The sequence below is a fragment of the Oncorhynchus masou genome, chromosome 8 (genome assembly GCF_036934945.1).
Source record: "Oncorhynchus masou masou isolate Uvic2021 chromosome 8, UVic_Omas_1.1, whole genome shotgun sequence".
Lineage (NCBI taxonomy): Eukaryota > Metazoa > Chordata > Actinopteri > Salmoniformes > Salmonidae > Oncorhynchus > Oncorhynchus masou.
Genome location: NC_088219.1, coordinates 27,202,289 through 27,221,035, shown reverse-complemented (window position 1 = coordinate 27,221,035; position 18,747 = coordinate 27,202,289). Strand labels below are relative to the sequence as shown.

Genomic DNA, 18,747 nt, shown 5'->3' with positions numbered 1-18,747 from the left:
TTGTACAGTTAACTCTGGTATATGGCCACACACACACACACACACTCAAAATCCACATTTTCCTAAACCCTTAACCGAACCCTAAGCTTAACCCCAAACCCTAATTGTAACCCGAACCCTACACTTAACCCCTAAGCCTGAAATAACATTTTTTCCTTGTGGGGACCAGCGAAATGTCCCCACTTGTACAAATGTTATTTGTTTTACTATCCTTATGAGGACTTTTCGTCCCCACAAGGATAGTAAAACCAAACACACGCACACACACACACACACACACACACACACACACACACACACACACACACACACACACACACACACACACACACACACACACACACACACACACACACACACACACACACACACACACACACTGGTTGGAATGGCTCCTTTTAGTAACAGTGGGTTGTGAAGCTCAGTGGCGTGTGACCACAGGGTGTGTGTTACTTTGCCCGTATGCCCAGGTCTGGGTCTTAGCCCTGGATTCACTTCTGTGGTTCACATCCCTGGATTCTGGGTCTCTTTCGACTGGCTTTCTGAGCTTTGGGCTGTCTCTCTCTCTCTCTCTCCCTCGTGTAGTCAAGGAAAGTCTAGCTCCTCTCTCGCCCTCGCCCTACCTCCTTTCTGCTGTGGTGAAGGCTGTGTGCTGTACGGCTCGCCTGCCCCCCTAACTTACAGTTACACTGCTTTAATCACAACCAGGCACTTTGCGGGGCCTCTTTTCCACCCCTCCCTCTCTCCCTCTGTATATGTATCCCTCTCCTTCTTTCTCTGTAATTCATTTAATCAGCCTCTCTCGCTCTTTGCCTGTCTTTCTTTATTTCTGTCTGACAGACTCTCTCTCTCTCTCTCTGTCTTTTTGGGTTCATGCTGTACTTTCTCTAACCTGTGTATTGTTGACTCTGCCCCCTGCAGGAGAAAGAGAAGAAGTACATGCTCCAAGTGGACAACCTTAGGCTGAGGGATGTGGAGAAGAGCTTCATGTCGAGCAAGCAGATCTTCGCCCTGTTCAACACTGAGCAAAGGTCAGTTCTTAGGTGGACATTTCAATCATAAATGATAGTTTGTCAAATCTTTTCAGACCTCAAAAAGTAAAGTAATGTAGCTGAATCTACACAAAACAGCTGAAAACACACTGACCACACATTCACTGTTCCATAAAGACAAGCACGCAGGCATGCAAACTCCTTACCATGTCAGGTGGCTCAGTACTGTGACATGTCCCACTCACTCCTACAAGAATGTACAGGTAACTGCCAAAATAATGGAAACCCTTGAGTAAATAAGGGATACAAAGTATATTGAAAGCAGGTGCTTTCAAACAGGTGTGGTTCCTGAGTTAGTTAAGCAATTAACATCCCATCATGCTTAGGGTCATGTATAAAAATGCTGGGCAGGCCATTATTTTGGCTACCATGGCTATGCCCCCATAGGATGACTATGCCCCCATCAACAGGGGATGAGTGGTCACTGAATGGTTCGATGAGCATGAAAACAATGTAAACCACATTGAACACTTATGGGACATTCTAAAGAGACAGCGTTTTCCACCACTATCAACAAAACACCCAATTATAGAATTTCTTGTGGAAGAATGGTGTTCCGTCTCTCCAATAGAGTTCCAGACACGTGTGGAATCTATGGCGAGGTGGCCTAACACCCTATGAAGACACTTTTAGTCATTCAGTTTTTGTCATTCTTTTTTTTTTTTGTCTTGTTTGTTATGTTTATTTATTCACACGCACGCACACACACACACACACACACACACACACACACACACACACACACACACACACACACACACACACACACACACACACACACACACACACACACACACACACACACACACACACACACACACACACACACACACACACACACACTCGGACTTTCCCCTTTGTGTCCACAGGAATGTGTATAAGGACTACCGTCAGCTGGAGTTGGCCTGCGAGACTCAGGACGACATAGATGGGTGGAAGGCCTCCTTCCTTAGAGCCGGGGTGTATCCAGAACGCGTCACGGTACCACACACACACACACACACACACACACACACACACACAAACCTGTACATTCCCGTCAGTAACTCTGCCGATCCCAAACATACAGTTTTGCTGATTGTGATGGTGGTTTGCTCTCACTGCCAGTCATCTAACGTCTAACACCATCTCTCTTTCTCTCTCTCTCTTTCCCTCTCTCTCTTTCTCTCCCTCCGTCATTCTTTTCCTCAATATGTCTTTCATTGCTGTTGGACCCTATAGGAAAAGGAGGGCAAGGTATGTGCTTTGTGTCGTGATGTCTATTCCAACTCTCCACCTATGCTCAAGCTAGCGTTGGCAATTGAATTTGATACTGAACTCTGATTGGCCCTAAAGATTTATACAGGCACAGTCTCCTTTTTTGTCTCGCCTCATTGGTGCTGTTTCTAATCAACGGCCCAGTCATTCATCATTCGCACCAAACCAGGAAGTTCAAATGTCGCTCTCATCAGGGTTCTGCCATAGCTGTATTATACAACCATCTGATTGGAATAGGCTAAGCAAATGAAGGAATTATCATTGGTGGGTGAGCCAAGGGAAAGTGGTTCAGAAGGAGACACGTTGTCTCCAATGGCTCTCGTCTGAAAGCAGCCGCATGGTGAGCTAGCACCAGTAGTGTGTGTGTGTTGGCTCAGAGGTTGTTTCACTTTAGCGCCAGTTTAGGACTATATAGTAGATGTAATTAATGATGTGTGATATTGAGGATTATTTCAATACGTTGTGTGATTTGAGCAATCACTTGTCTCCATTGTTCTCTTTCTCAACTCTCATTCACATATTTCTCTCTTTCTCCTTCTCCCTCTCCCCATCCCTCTCCTTTTGCCTCTCTCTCCTTCCCTCTATCCCCGTCCCTCTACCTGTCCTCTCTACCCCTCTTCTCATCCTCCAACCCCCCCCCCCTGGCCTTGTCCTCCAGCAGAGTGAAAGTGGAGACGGAGAGAATGGCTCAGATAACTTCATGCACTCCATAGACCCACAGCTGGAGAGGCAGGTGGAGACCATCCGAAACCTGGTGGACTCCTACATGGCCATTGTCAACAAGACCATCAGGGACCTCATGCCCAAGACCATCATGTACCTCATGATCAACAACGTGAGTCCCCATTGGTCGCTTTCGCTTGTGGTGTCGTAATCTTCTGTAGGGCCAGCGGATTCTCATCCTTGTCTTTGAATCTATGTCTGGTTGGTTTAGACTTTGGAAACCAGCTGGCCTGTGAAATCTCTAACCAATCAGTGACAAGAATGGGTCAATTAAGTGCAAGGGAGGAAGAAAAACCTCTCATCTCCACAGCCACTTTTTCCTAGGTTATTGTTGTAAAGAAAAACGTACATCTCCAACTCCCCCCATTCCTCACCTTTACCCTCCCTCTCTCTTCCCCCTCCTCCACACAGACCAAGGAGTTCATCAATGCAGAGCTGCTGGCCAACCTGTACCACTCTGGGGACCAGAACAGCCTGATGGAGGAGTCCCAGGAGCAGGCCCATCACCGCGACGAGATGCTCCGCATGTACCATGCCCTGAGGGAGGCCCTAAACATCATCGGAGACATCAGCACTACCACTGTCACCACCGCCATGCCGCCGCCTGTAGACGACTCCTGGCTGAGGCCGGGGGGAAACAACTCTGGGGGAAGGTACGAAGGGAGGGAGAGAGGGAGGAAACGAGAGGAAGGGAATGAGGGACAATTATATGGGTGATGGTATGGATGGATGTGGGAAGGAAGAGGAAGGAGGGGATGGAAGGAGGACAACAGCTCTGAGTAAAAGGTATGGATGGAAGGAGGACAACAGCTCTGAGTAAAAGGTATGGATGGAAGGAGGACAACAGCTCTGAGTAAAATGTATGGATGGAAGGAGGACAACAGCTCTGAGTAAAAGGTATGGATGGAAGGAGGACAACAGCTCTGAGTAAAAGGTATGGATGGAAGGAGGACAACAGCTCTGAGTAAAAGGTATGGATGGAAGGAGGACAACAGCTCTGAGTAAAAGGTATGGATGGAAGGAGGACAACAGCTCTGAGTAAAAGGTATGGATGGAAGGAGGACAACAGCTCTGAGTAAAAGGTATGGATGAAAGGAGGACAACAGCTCTGAGTAAAAGGTATGGATGGAAGGAGGACAACAGCTCTGAGTAAAAGGTATGGATGGAAGGAGAGGGTTAATAAGGGAATAGAAGAGAGTGGGGAGTAAATGATGAGGGGAGTAAGACTGATGTTGTGGCCTCCCCTGCTGGTGTGAAAGAGAACTGCCTGTCGAAGCACTCAGCCTCTCTCTCTCTCCCCCTCCCCCCCTCAGGTCCCCAGCCAGCAGTCCCACTCCGAACAGAAGGGCTCCCCCAGGTCCCCCTGGTCGCCCTGTCTCCCGTGGCTCAGCCCCTGGCCTCCCTCCTGGCCCCCCTGTCCCCTCTCGCCCAGGGGCCTCCCCGGACCCTTTCGGTGGGCCCCCCCCATCAGTCCCCTCCCGGCCTAACCGCGCACCCCCCGGTGTGCCCAGGTGAGTGAAACCAAACCCAAACGTTACATCTCAACGCAAAAAGTCCCCAAGCCTATCAACGTGTGACACTACACTAGGTCCTACAGGGAGACAGACAAGCCAATGAGGTTGCGTAAGTGATATACTATAAGAGTGGTGATGATGATGGTGATGATGATGAAATCACATCTAAGCTGAAGTGTCAATGCTCTCTGTTGCTAAGGGGGATGTGAAGACGCCAGGAGGATGGATGGAGGTAAATGAGAGGGGAGAGATCTTGGTGTGATAGAGGACAGAGCCAGATAGACAGAGAACGTCGGGTTCAGAGGGTGCTGAAAGCTAGAGAACAGATGGGAGGCAGAGGTAGGATGGATGAGAGACATGTCATAGATGGACCCTTCCAGAAGCCTAGCTCCTGTAGTAAAACATCGCCACACACACACCTCACATATCTTTGACTTAGGTTGTTGTACGGATTTACATTGCTAACTGCCAAGAAGGTTTCAGGTGCTACTGACTTAAATTTCCTACACACTACTAGAACCTCCCAGGAACTAACGGCTTTAATTCCATTTACTATTAGTAGTACAGCTGTGCCTTGACTTAAGGCCACATGTTCTTATCATTCCCCTAGCCCTCACCAGTAGCCCCTCACTAGTAGTCTAGTGGCCTCCTCTGTGGTTGAGTCATTTGCTAGAATATAGTTTTGTACTAGAGAACTATCCTATATCCCCCTCTCCCAACCTTGGTCTTTATAGTTTAGGAATGGTGTCTCTTATCTATCCTATCTCCATGTTGGAAATAAACAGAGAGAAAAAGAGAGGGCAGGATAGGGACAGAGAAAGAATGAGAGCGAGCGTTTTTAATTTTCGTTCTCTGTTAAACTGCCTCCGCACTGCTAACGTTTGCCTTGTGCTTGCCTGTGGTTGTGAGCTAATGGACACTGTGTTGATCTGATGTGAACTCACGGTCAGGGCAGCAGCTTGCATTACTTCGGGAGACACACACATTGCCGGACACTGCTCTTGCTCACACACACCTTCAAATGTCTAAATAACCGTCAAACAAGGGCTCGAAAGCAGCCGTGTTAAAACCAATCACCCCAGATAACTTTCAAATAATGCTCCAAATCTGATTGGTCCATGGGGAGAGCAGAGCCTTGTCATGTGACGTGGGTCTCTCCTGCACTGTAACCTGTATGTGTTTGTTTGCATTCCTCTTCCTGTCCATCTCCTTCACCACACCTCTATCCCACCGTTGACTATGGTTCCTCTTTCAGAATCACTATCAGTGACCAATGAGGACTAACGCTTCTGGTACGTTTGGTACTAATCACTGTCATCATCTTCATCCTCCTCTTCCTCATGCTGCTTTCTCTTAGATACCGTCACCTCACTGCATGCCCATCACGCTCTCCTTTTCTTTCATTTTTTTTCCAGAGCATTTCCCTAATGACTCTTTTAACATTGCATGGACAAGCACACACAAGCACACACACAGATTGTTTGTGTCACTGTGTGAGCCTTGTTGGTTAGGTTATTGTCTGCTGAAGTCAAGTTTATTTTTCTAGTTTGGGAGAGGTTTGTGTCGATGAAAAAAGTCAGAGGATACCTCTAGATACGCACATGCATACACACACTCAGACACACACACACACACACTCACACACACATGCATATACACACACATGCACGCACACACCTGACCGGAGCTGCTCGTTAGGGGTCAGAAGTCAAAGGCCATGGGTTTGTGTCAGTGTGGGCTCATGACATCTCACCCCGTCCCCAGTCCTGTCTCTGATTGTTTGGTGGCGTGACACATTGCTGTGATATATTTATCCTGTCTAAATGTCAACATAGTATTCAATAGAGCTTAGGGATGCTGTTAGAGAAAGGCTATACTGTGGGTGATAATAGTGATTTGTAAAGGGTATGTTATGTCTAGTCTAACGTCTATCCAACTAGCTATTCTGGTGGTCATCATTTACCCTGCCTCCTATAGTTGAAATCTACTTTTTTAGCATTTATGCTAACTAGCCCCTCTTTTGATAGCGCAGTAAAGATAGCATAGACTTGATGATCATGGCAGAACTACTATGGAGATTATACACGTGTTATGTACCCTTTGTAGCAGCTATCACACAGCTCGATGGGTGAAATGCAACCCTCTGTTGCTCACGTTTTGCATGCTGATTGGGTTGAGAGAGGAGAATATTATGGATGATAATATAGTGGAGCTATACTGCCCTCTTCTGGGCACCACAACAACTGCCTGTCACCAATGGAAACTATGTACACTGAACAAAAATATAAACGCAAATTGCAACAATTTCAAAATTTTTACTGAGTTACAATTCATAGAAATCAGTCAATTGAAATAATTTTATTAGGCCATAAATGTATTTCACATGACTGGGAATACAGATATGCATCTTTTGGTCACAGACAACTTAATGTAAAAAAGGTAGGGGTGTGGATCAGAAAACCAGTCAGTATCTGGTGACCAGGATTTGCCTCATGCTGTGCAACATCTCGTTCACATAGAGTTGACCAGGCCGTTGATTGTGGCCTGTGGAATGTTGTCCCACTCCTCTTCAATGGCTGTGCGAAGTCGCTGGATATTGGTGGGAACTGGAACACGCTGTCTTCCACGTTGATCCAGAGCATCCCAAACATGCTCAATGGGTGACATGTCTGGTGAGTATGCAGGTCATGGACGAACTGGGACATTTTCAGCTTCCAGAAATTGTGTACAGATCCTTGCGCCATGAGGCTGTGCATGATCATACTGAAACATTGGGTGATGGCGGTGGATGAATGGCACAACAATGGGCCTCAGGATCTCGTCACAGCACCTATGTTCATTCCAATTGCCATCTATAAAATCAAATTGTGTTCGCTTAACCCCACTACCAGCACGGGGCACAATGTTGACATCAGCAAACCGTTCGCATACACAACGCCATACACACTGTCTTCCATCTGCCCAGTACAGTTGAAACTGGGATTCATCCGTGAAGATCACACTTCTCCAGTGTGCCAGTGGCCATCAAAGGTGAGCATTTGTTCACTGAAGTCGGTCACGACGCCGAACTGCAATCAGGTCAAGACCCTGGTGAGGACGACGAGTACGTAGATGAGCTTCCCTGAGACGGCTTCTGACAGTTAGTGCAGAAATTCTACGGTTGTGCAAAACCACAGTTTCATCAGCTGTCTGGGTGGCTGGACCATACCACAGGTGAAGAAGCTGGATGTGGAGGTCCTGGGCTGGCATGGTTACACGTGGTCTGCGGTTGGAGGCGGCTTATGGTATAGAAATGTATATTTAATTCTCTGGCAACAGCTCCGGTGGACATTTCTGCAGTCAGCATGCCAGTTGCACGTTCCCTCAAAACGTGAGACATCTCTGGCATTGTGTTGTGAGACAAAACTGCACATTTTCAAGTGGCCTTTTGGTGTCCCCAGCACAAGGTGCACCTGTGTAATGATCATGCTGTTTAATCAGATTCTTGATTTGCCACACCTGTCAGGTGGATGGATTATCTTGGCCAGGAGAAATGCTCACTAACAGAGAAGTAAACGAATTTATGCACAACATTTGAGAGAAAAGCTTTGTGTACGTATGGAACATTTCTGGGATCTTTTATTTCAGCTCATGGAACATGGGACCAACACTTTACATTTTGCACTTATATTTTTGTTGAGTCTATATACTGTATGCAGTATATTCCAAGATTCATGAAATCTGCAGGAATTATGTGTTTTAGTGTGTTAGCTGTTATGTCTGACTGTATTCTCCCACATTGTGTGTGTGTGTGTGTGTGTGTGTAGTAGTATGTTAAGTGTTGCGTTGAGTTATACCGCTTGTGCGTAAGGGGAAGATACCCAGCCAGAGTGACAATCCTAACTCATCCCTGTCTTCGCTTATATCTGTGTCCCTCTGTCCCTGTGTTTCTGTCTGTCCGTCTATGTGTGTATCCATGGTCCTCTTGGCAGCCGAAGACCCCCGCCCTCACCAACCCACTAGACTACTGAGCCCCCTTCCCCTCCGACTCACCACCTACCCCACGGCAGAGAGACCAAGGACTGCAGAGCAACCTTCCTTACCTAGACCTGACCCTTCTTTCTCCTCTCCCTTCTCTACTAGATGACACAGTCACGTCACACACGCACAAACCCACAGACAGACAGACACATTGTATACCCCGAATACAGAGAAATGCATTCACCCTCCACTGTATATTAAGGACCATTGTAGATAAGACTTCGAACACACTCAGACACACACATTTACATGTGTAAGTAGTCACACACTTAAACGGACAGGGCAGTGCATGCGTGGGTGGATTCAGCAAATATGGACAAGAGGGTTAAGGAACTCTATGCTGTAATGTTTTTTCTTTCTCACCCCCCCCCTTCAGATGGCTATTTCTGGTTGCTGACTTTCTTTCTTCCTCTCATTCCTCTCTGAATTCTATTTTTTTCTCTGATAATTTGGGATATTGATAATGATCTTTTTTTGTTCTGGTTGACATGTTATTCTGTGTGTTGAATCTCTCTCGGGAGTAGATGCATTATCCATCTATCTAGGAAAGTGGAGTGGATCAGAAGGGATAACTGCATCTGAACAACAGCTTTCTTTTTGTTGTCTTCTGCTATGATCATCATGATCCATACTGGTCCCTAAAGTCACAGGCTCGGACAAACCTGACATAAATGGGCAAGGGCCCTTTTAGTCGGAAAAACACCCAAAGAGAAAATATATACATTAAATGGTACTGACTCATGTGTCACAATGTGGTATCTATCTCTGTGATTTCTATGTATTATTTATGATACACTGATTCGTGTCCTATTATATCTAATATCACGACAGTGTTTCCTCGCCTCTGAGTTTGGGGACATTTTCTCTCGTTATGTTTCATTCACTTGTTCATCCTTCACTTAATCTGGCTTCATTATGTCCTCTTTCCTATCTGTTTCTACTTGACTCTTTTTATTGAATAGCGGTCCAAGCAAGGGTGGGCCCTCTCACCCGAGAGCCCCCTGCCTCCTTTTGACTCCTAGAAGCCCCCTTTTTTGCCCCTTGGGACCCCCTGACACCCATCTCTTCTCTAACACTCCCCCCTTTCCACTACTCAGCCCCTACATGTGAATCCACACTATCCTTCACACACCAATCAGAGATCTCAGCAGCTCTTCACAACAGCCTTCCTCAAAGTAAGGGTGGATGGGGGAGCAAGAGAGAGGAAATAAATAAATGTGAACCCCGCCCTCTCAGAGTGGCCATACCATTCCTGTTCATGGATAGAAAAACAAAATATCTCTTCCTCCTCTTCAGTAGGAGTGAGGGTGAGGAGAACATGTGGAACGTTCTGCATCTGTGTCCATGTCCTACCTTCAGTAGCCACCAGGCCTTGCGTCACTGTGAAGGCCCATTCTTATGTGATGTGATAACCATGATGATGATGTATTGCTGTGTCTGCAATGATACAACGATTGTTCAGGTGTTCAGACTGTGAACTGGTCACAGGAGGTTGGTGGCACCTTAATGGGGGAGGACGGGCAAGGACATGGTTTCCATGGGTTTGATGCCATTCCATTCGCTCCGTTGATCACTATGAGCCGTCCTCCCCTCTGCAGCCTCCTGTGGATCTGGTGTAGATCGGTGTAAAATCCTCCTCGACCAGCTCCCTAAGGCACATTTGAAGACATGCTTCTCTCTGTGCTTCAGTCTCTGTACTCATGCCACGTTTGCTGGGGGGGTTGTGAACTAGAGGGTCTCCTGCTAAAACTTGTGGCCCAACGTTGAGCAGAGTCATCCGTCTGTCTCTTCTCCTCCTCTCCCACTTGTCAATGAACCACTTCCCCACTAGTGAAACTCAGTACCTTAGCGAGGCGGGATCTAAATAGAAAGTACAATATGTTCTTATTGGACAGCTTAATGAGAGCTGTCCACCAATCACACCAGACTCAGAGTAGATGCTCAGCCTGAGAGGAAGCAAGGAGACAGACAAGGCCCTAACGGTTCGTCGCAATACTGTCACATGGCATCCTTTCTCCTTTCCTCACAAGGAAAGCTCAAACATTGAAGTTGTTTTCAGGAAGACCATTTATAGGTGTTGCCAGTCCAAGATGAGATTTTTTTTTGACCCTGTGTTTACAAGAGCAGTGACCGTAACAGGAGAACGTGTGTTGAATATCATTGGAACTGTGTAATAAGTGTTGGGGCGGGGGACACTGATTTTGGCATGGCTTATCAACTTTTCATTTTCTGTTCTTTCCTTTTTCCTTTCTTCCCAGTGGTCAAGGGGGTGAGTGAAGACGTCAGGTTTAAAACCACCAACAACCCAATCAGTGATGGTCTATATACAGAAACCTATATACACACACACACACACACACACCTACCTATACAGTGCACCTCTCCTGCTCGCATGTCACTCATGCGTTCCATTGCTGTTTGAGACATGTGAGTTGACCCCCCTTTCTATCAGTGGACTCTGTCTGTAGTTTGTTGTATTTTTGACCCCGTTGGTAATAATAGTACATGGGTTCATTAACCTACCCACAAACCCCTGTTTCAGTATCCATATCGTACTCACCTCATACAAACCTACCCCTCTTCACAACACCCTTGGGTCTTAGCAACAGCCAATAAATAAAGCTATTATGAAATTAATTATTAAGAGTACATTTTATCATGGACATATCTTACTTGTGTAATGTGTCCTGTGTGGTGCATCGTCTGAAACTGTGTTCCACTTGTGTAGACGTTAGTTGACATTGTATGAATACTGAATATTAAATTATTACAAATAAGTGACAGTGTGGTGTACAATGAAACATGACAAAAATAAAGACAAACAAATAAAGTGAATAATGTTATATGAAATCCTTGGCTATGGATGTTGAGTCTTGGCAGGGTGTTTGATTAGTAGTATGTAGAATAATTTGTCGCTTGTCTCAGTCTCTGTCCGGAGAGGGAATGGGGGGGGGGGGGGGGGGCAGAGTAAATATTTGTATTCTGTCCTGCTGTGACGACTTTGTCCTGTATCTTATCTTACTGCTGTCGGTGGAATGTGTCTGTCCAACAGGACTGCTTTGTCAAGACATTAAAAGTCAGTGTACTGTTACCAAAATGGTCTGAGTCTTTTGTCGAGGAATCTCACACTCAAAATGACATCTCTAACAGGACATATTGAAGTTAGAAACTCCAGCGCTTTCAAGGATCCATTGACCAGATGCTGTCTGCTTTGCTCAATCACTTTTAATCAGGAGAAATCACATCAGAAATATACTGCCGGAAGCCATTTTGTTCTCTCACAACGATCCTACATTGCATTAAAACGGATTAGTTTCGATACTTATTACAAATAAATAGATTTTTTTAAACCTTTGTATTAAATCACAGACGGTACCCCCACCCCTTCACTTCAGCTGTCCGTGTGTGTCCTGAAGCCAACAATGGATCAGACAGACACACAGACAAGCCCTCTGGGCTGCTAGCAACACTACAAACAGCCATTACACTTATTCCCACACACCAGGCAGAATGAATATACAATATGTTACACAGTTACAGTATATACAGTCCCTTTAAAACAGGAGTTCACCTCTGTCTCTTAATCATCATGTGCTCAATCCCACACATTCATTCAAAAGAACAGTTTGAATTAGAAAGCGTGGAAAAACTATTTCACCTGTTACCTTTACTCTCTCGTCACCACCTTCAAAACAATAGTTGTAAATGACTATAAAATATTCTCTTGGTTTTACCACTCCCAAAACAACTCTAAAAGGAAAAGAGAATGCTAAGAAAGCCAGGAATTTAAATATTCAGATGGGATCACTTTCAACAGAAATCATGTCAAGTCCTACTACAAAAAGTCCATTCTTGAATGAAAATCAAATGTGGATATTGGCAGTCAGAGATACACTGGAAGCATAAAAATTCAAAAATATCCTAAATATTTTGGGAGTACACACATTTCCCCAAAAACTGTGGGGTGGCAGAGATGTGCCTATGGCAATTTTATCTTTACTTGGGTCATCATTGTAAGGTTATCTAAAAACAGAGGACCTTCCTGCACCTGTCAAACAAACAGCAGAGCTTACCCCCGTTGCCCATGCAGTGTGTTACTGGAATCATTACAACCCTCTATTCATTTGTACATGCCTACACATCCTCCTAGTGCACACTGTGCACATGCGCCACACACAATATTTCGGTCACTTCAACACACACTCTGTCTTCATTCGTGGAACCCTGAGCCCCGATGTGCCAAAGTGCACATGATGACATCATAGGGCTCCCAAGTATAGAAACCAAAATGTCAGAATGGATCTGCCATAGAAAAGCTACTTTCCAAAAGTAAGTGAGATGGGACACGGTTTGATTAGAAGCTCTGTACAATTTTAGTGCAATAACCTACAGCAAAAGCCCATGTAACTTTAGAGAGAAGAGACAACTACCATTCAAATCATGAGGATACAATTGAGGTTGAATCATTTATCAAACAGACTCACAATCTTCATCCAGTCTCAAAGAGAGCAACTTAAATTATAAATGAGATATGTTGAGGGGCAACAAGCACAGCATAATTGAAAGATTGATAAACAAGAGATGATCAACTGGTGCTATGAAATGGGGCCTCAAATAAACAACCGCAGAGAAAACTTGAGGAATTACAAATCAGTCGACTGGCTCGTGTGCATAAATAAGATAAAGCTCTAGTGTACATACATATGTTCAAATTTCAGTGTTTCCACATAAGAGGATGGATAGACAAGGTAGTTGTGGGGGTGAGCAGCCATGTGTCTACATGCTAGTTCCTCCCTTTCCTGACGTCCTATGGCGTATCCTACTGAGAAGTGAAAAGTGCAAACTGCTCCCATCACTCCAAATGCTAGTGTCTTTACCAATGCTTTCCTGACTGACTTCTGCCCCAGGTAGGCCAAGCCTCGAGCCTGGCCTCTCACCTCCTTCATGTACTGTACCCAACTCGTCCTGCCCTCCTCTACCCCACCTGCCATCCTGTCCTACTCAGACAACACACTCACTCCACTGCCATAGAACATACCAACAGCTACCAAGGGCTGTGCCTCGATACGGTTCTCCTCCATTCATGACCACTTGTCTGAGTGAGTCAGTCTTGTCGCCGATCAGTGGTCATGGAGGAGAGGCGACGAGGAGATTAATTGAGACAGCCCACGCGCCAAAACCAAGCCATGTCGGTCTCTCCTACCAAACACACAGAGACTAGCCCAGTTCTGCTCCAGAGTCAGAGACAAAACCAAGCCATGTCTGTCTCTCCTACCAAACACACAGACAGACTAGCCCAGTTCTGCTCCAGAGTCAGAGACAAAACCAAGCCATGTCTGTCTCTCCTACCAAACACACAGACAGACTAGTCCAGTTCTGCTCCAGAGTCAGAGACAAAACCAAGCCATGTCTGTCTCTCCTACCAAACACACAGAGACTAGCCCAGTTCTGCTCCAGAGTCAGAGACAAAACCAAGCCATGTCTGTCTCTCCTACCAAACACACAGACAGACTAGTCCAGTTCTGCTCCAGAGTCAGAGACAAAACCAAGCCATGTCTGTCTCTCCTACCAAACACACAGACAGACTAGCCCAGTTCTGCTCCAGAGTCAGACACTAAACCAAGCCATGTCTGTCTCTCCTACCAAACACACAGACAGACTAGCCCAGTTCTGCTCCAGTGTCAGACACTAAACCAAGCCATGTCTGTCTCTCCTACCAAACACACAGACAGACTAGCCCAGTTCTGCTCCAGTGTCAGACACTAAACCAAGCCATGTCTGTTTCTCCTACCAAACACACAGACAGACTGGCCCAGTTCTGCTCCAGAGTCAGACACATTGTGAATGGGGATCCAGTTAGTGCCTTAACATAAAGGTACCAGTGGAGACTGGTGGGAGGAGCTATAGGAGGACATGCTCATTGTAAGAGCTGAAATTGAATCAATGGAATGAGTCAAACATGTGGTTTCCATGTGTTTGATACCGTTCCATGTATTCCATTGTTGCCGCTAACGTCTCACTCAAAGCCTTACATTTCTCCTATAATAGACAATGACTGAGGGAGAGGCGACAGAGATACTTTATTGTGCCTATGGTTCAAATGGCAGAGAAGGGGAGAGAGACGGAGGCTAGTGAACAGAGGGATCAATGTGCAGGAATAAACATCTCTCCATCAAGAGAATCACAGGAAGAATCTCAATAGCATCCGGTGGAATACTTCCCAATCATCGAATGGTATTAAATACCAATTAAAGGAGACAGAGCAGACAAACATTCACACTGCAAGTAAGGAGGTTGCAAAGGAGGAGGATGAAGAGGTGGACGAGGAGAGGCAAGCCGCCACACACACTTACACAAGGAGTTCACATCCTTAAGTCACTCTGTGACTTAAAAAAAAACAGCATGCGAGACCAGCCAAGGACTCAAAAGGAAAAGTGAGAAGGAGAGGAAACAACCTCTCCCAGAAAGAAGAGAGAGTGAGTGTGCATGTGTGTGAGAGACCGTATACCCAGAACTGTGTGTACGTGTAAATCCTAGATGACCTAAGTGGAGTGTGACGTGGTGGAATGGTATGTCTGTTCAGAGATCCTCCAACGTAGCTCCACAGTCTCATCATCATCAGACCACCAGGATCTTGACTTCGTCCTGCTCGTCGGGCCGGTAAAAGAACGGGACACAGGGGTTGTCCCCCAGGAAGGGCACGGAGCGGGGCCCCTGGGGGTTTTGGATCTCCTGGAGCAGCTGCATGATCTGCCTGGTCGTGCCGTCCTCTTGGGGCCTCATCAGAGCCTGGGAGTCTGAGGGGAGCCCCTGGACCTGGTCTGACGGGCCACCGTGAGGGGGGTCGGTGGAGTCAGGCTTCACGGCTGACCTTACATCCGCAGACTCTGGAGAGAGAAGGGGGGGAGCGATGAGAGATCAGGGAGGTTAGTATGATGACGATCCATGGATGTGTGTGTATTGTTTTACTCCAGGGCTCTCTAACCCTGTTCATGCAGAGTTACCCTCCGGTAGGTTTTCAATCCAACCCCAGTCGTAACTAACCTGAGTCAGCTTATCAACCAGCTAATTATTACAATCAGGCAGGTGCACTACATTAGGGTTGGTAGTGAAAAACTGCAGGATGGTATCTCTCCAGGAACAGTGTTGGAGAGCCCTGTTCTACTCCACATACATACATACCACACACACTTGTATTATTTGATGTATGTTTGTGTATCTGGTCCGCCCACAGTGCGGAGTTCCTTGTGTCTCCGTGTGCGTGTATTTGTGGTGTACCTTCCTGTGTGTGTGTGTGTGTTTGTAATATATATAAGTGTGAGCATACCTTGTCCATCCACAGCGTTGAGCTCCATGTGTCCGTGTGTGTGGTGAGCCTGGACCTGCTCCTCTCCGGCTGGCAGCAGGTCAGGGTTAGCCGCAGCGCTAGCCAGCGCCCCAGTATAGCGGCTATACCACTCGTTCCTCTCGCCCACCAACCTCATCACCAGGTCCTGCAGTTCTGACAGTTTGGCCTGGACGGGCACAGAAACACGCTCAGAACACTGGCAATACTCTGAAACGTATGTAGCTCATTCCTTGACTAATTCATGTTCTGCACCATGTATCATGTGGACCCCGGAAAGAGTAGCTGATGATTTTGGAGCGGTTCATGAGGATCCTAATAAATACCAAATACTACTCGTGTTTGCCAATTTATGTAAAAAATATATATATTCTCCTCTTACCAGGTAAATTGACTGAGAACACATTCTCATTTACAGCAATGACTTGGAGAACAGTTACACTGGAAAGCAGGGGGGGGGGGGGGTGAATGAGCCAATTGGAAGCTCAGGATGATTAGGTGGCCATGATGGTATGAGAGCCAGATTGGGAATTTAGCCAGGACACCGGGGTTAACACCCCTACTCTTATGATAAGTGGCATGGGATCGTCAGTGCCCACAGAGAGTCAGGACACCCGTTTAACGTCCCATGCGAAAGACGGCACCCTACAGAGGGCAATGTCCCCAATCACTGCCTGGGGGCATTGGGATATAATTTTTGGGGGACCAGAGGAAAGAGTACTTCATACTGGCCCTCCAGCACCACTTACAGCTACATTTGGTCTCAACAAGGAAAGGAAAGGGCAGAACGACAGATTTTTACCTTGTCAGCTTTGGGATTTGATGCAGCAACCTTTCAGTTACTGGCCCAACGCTCTAACCACCAGGCTACCTGGACCAAGCCTGCTTAGCTTCAGAGGCAAGGTAGCAGTGGGATGCAGGGTGCTATGCTGCTGGTGGCACACTGCATCCCTCTCATGTTTGGTGTGTGTGGTGTACCTTCATCTCCTCTTTGTCCTGGGCCAACATACTGATGTACTGCTCCTTCTCCGTGTGTTTCTGCTTCATGATGGCTCTCTGGTTCTGGTAAAGGGTGATGTACTCTCCTGGACAGACATACACAATTAAGGAGTAGGATGAGCAGACCTGTCACACTACGTGAGTGAACGTGTCAGCGCATCCCTGTTAGTGTGTGTGTGAGAGAAAAAGACAAGAGAGTGTGCGTCACTGATCGTGCCAGTCTTTACAGAGAGAGATGATTGAGTGTCTCACCAACAGCATTTCTGAAGACAGTTTTATACAGCGGTGTATATATACACACAGAACCAGTCAAAAGTTTGGACACACCTAGTCATTCAAAAGTTTTTCATAATGTTTTACTATTTTCTACATGGTAGAATAATAGTGAATATCAAAACAATGAAATAACACATATGGAATCATGTAGAAACCAAAAAAAGCGTTGTTAAACAAATCAGAATATATTTTATACTTGAGATTCTTCAAAGTAGCCACCCTTACCCTTGATGACAGCTTTGCACAGTCTTGGCATTCTCTCAACCAGCTTCACCTGGAATGCATTTCAATTAACAGGTGAGCCATGTTAAAAATTAATTTGTGGAATTTATTTTCTTCTTAATGTGTTTGAGCCAATCAGACGTGTTGTGACAAGGAGTCCATATTACGGCAAGAACAGCTCAAATAATCAAAGAGATTATTTACTTTAAGACACGAAGGTCAGTCAATACGGAACATTAAGAACTTTGAAAGTTTCTTTAAGTGCAGTAGCAAAAACCATCAAGCGTTAAGATGAAACTGGCTCTCATGAGGACCGCCCCAGGAAAGGAAGACCCAGAGTTACCTCTGATGCAGAGGACAAGGTCATTAGAGTGAACTGCACCTCAGATTGCAGTCCAAATAAATGCGTCACAGAGATCAAGTAACAGACACATCTCAACATTAACTGTTCAGAGGAGACTGAGTGAATAAGGTCTTCATGGTCGAATTGCTGCAAAGAAACCACTACTAAAGGACACCAATAAGAAGAGATTTGCTTGGGCCAAGAAACATGAGCAATGGACATTAGACTGGTGGATATCTGTCCTTTGGTCTGATGAGTCCAAATGTGAGATTTCTGGTTCCAACCGCCATGTCTTTGTGAGACGCAGAGTAGGTGAATGGATGATCTCCACCTGTGTGGTTCCCACCATGAAGCATGGAGGAGGTGTGATGGTGTGGGTGTGCTTTGCTGGTGACACTGTCTGTGATTTATTTAGAAGGCACACTTAACCAACATGGCTACCACAGCATTCTGCAGTGATACACCATCCCATCTGGTTTGCACTTAGTGGGACTATCATTTGTTTTTCAACAGGACAATGACCTAAAATACACCTCCAGGCTGTATAAGGGCTATTTGACCAAGAAGGAGAGTTATGAGTGCTGCATCAGATGACCTAGCCTCCACAATGCCCCAAGCTCAACTCAAAATTAAACGTGCCTATTTATATAATGAATATGAGTTTATGAAATATTAAAGATTTCAACCTCTCACTAAAAGCCTCACTCATACATAAGTTATACTTAAACACAAAATGGTTCTCCAGTAGATTATTCAGGCAGGCTCACCCTTTGTTCAAAACTGGCCTGTTTGCCTTTATACAGATTACAACTTCTAATTTTTGACTAATTGAAAAAGAAATTGTCTAAAGTATCACCCTTTCTTAAACAAGCCATACAAAGATGGTAACAATTTGTTTTATCCTCCAGAAAATATATTACAACAAATGTTAAACTCAAATATACAGATCAATAATTGTATAATACTTATTAATAGAAAAGGGAGGAGTTGTCACAT

General features: G+C 45.7%; 2 protein-coding genes across 19 annotated transcripts in view; one reads left to right on the top strand and one right to left on the bottom strand.

Annotated features, from left to right (window-relative positions):
- dnm1a (dynamin 1a) overlaps positions 1-11,344 on the top strand; it is a 113,076-nt gene extending 101,732 nt beyond the window's left edge. For 2 of the 6 annotated variants that reach the window (XM_064972086.1, XM_064972082.1), the window contains exons 16-23: positions 922-1,031; positions 1,922-2,033; positions 2,274-2,288; positions 2,968-3,144; positions 3,444-3,685; positions 4,346-4,543; positions 5,802-5,838; positions 10,825-11,344. In XM_064972086.1, the coding sequence (XP_064828158.1) occupies positions 922-1,031; positions 1,922-2,033; positions 2,274-2,288; positions 2,968-3,144; positions 3,444-3,685; positions 4,346-4,543; positions 5,802-5,823 (876 nt within the window). In that variant the 3' untranslated portion in view covers positions 5,824-5,838; positions 10,825-11,344. Of the gene's footprint in view, positions 1-921; positions 1,032-1,921; positions 2,034-2,273; positions 2,289-2,967; positions 3,145-3,443; positions 3,686-4,345; positions 4,544-4,745; positions 4,779-5,801; positions 5,839-10,824 lie in introns of all 6 variants that reach the window. The other 4 variants (XR_010456341.1, XM_064972084.1, XM_064972087.1 and 1 more) reach the window with 4 other exon arrangements.
- A 429-nt stretch (positions 11,345-11,773) lies between these two features.
- LOC135544456 (golgin subfamily A member 2-like) overlaps positions 11,774-18,747 on the bottom strand; it is a 35,551-nt gene continuing 28,577 nt past the window's right edge. For all 13 annotated transcript variants that reach the window (XM_064972078.1, XM_064972069.1, XM_064972073.1 and 10 more), the window contains 3 exons: positions 16,890-16,996; positions 15,894-16,080; positions 11,774-15,453 (listed from right to left, as the gene is read on the bottom strand). In XM_064972078.1, the coding sequence (XP_064828150.1) occupies positions 15,185-15,453; positions 15,894-16,080; positions 16,890-16,996 (563 nt within the window). In that variant the 3' untranslated portion in view covers positions 11,774-15,184. The remainder of the gene's footprint in view (positions 15,454-15,893; positions 16,081-16,889; positions 16,997-18,747) is intronic.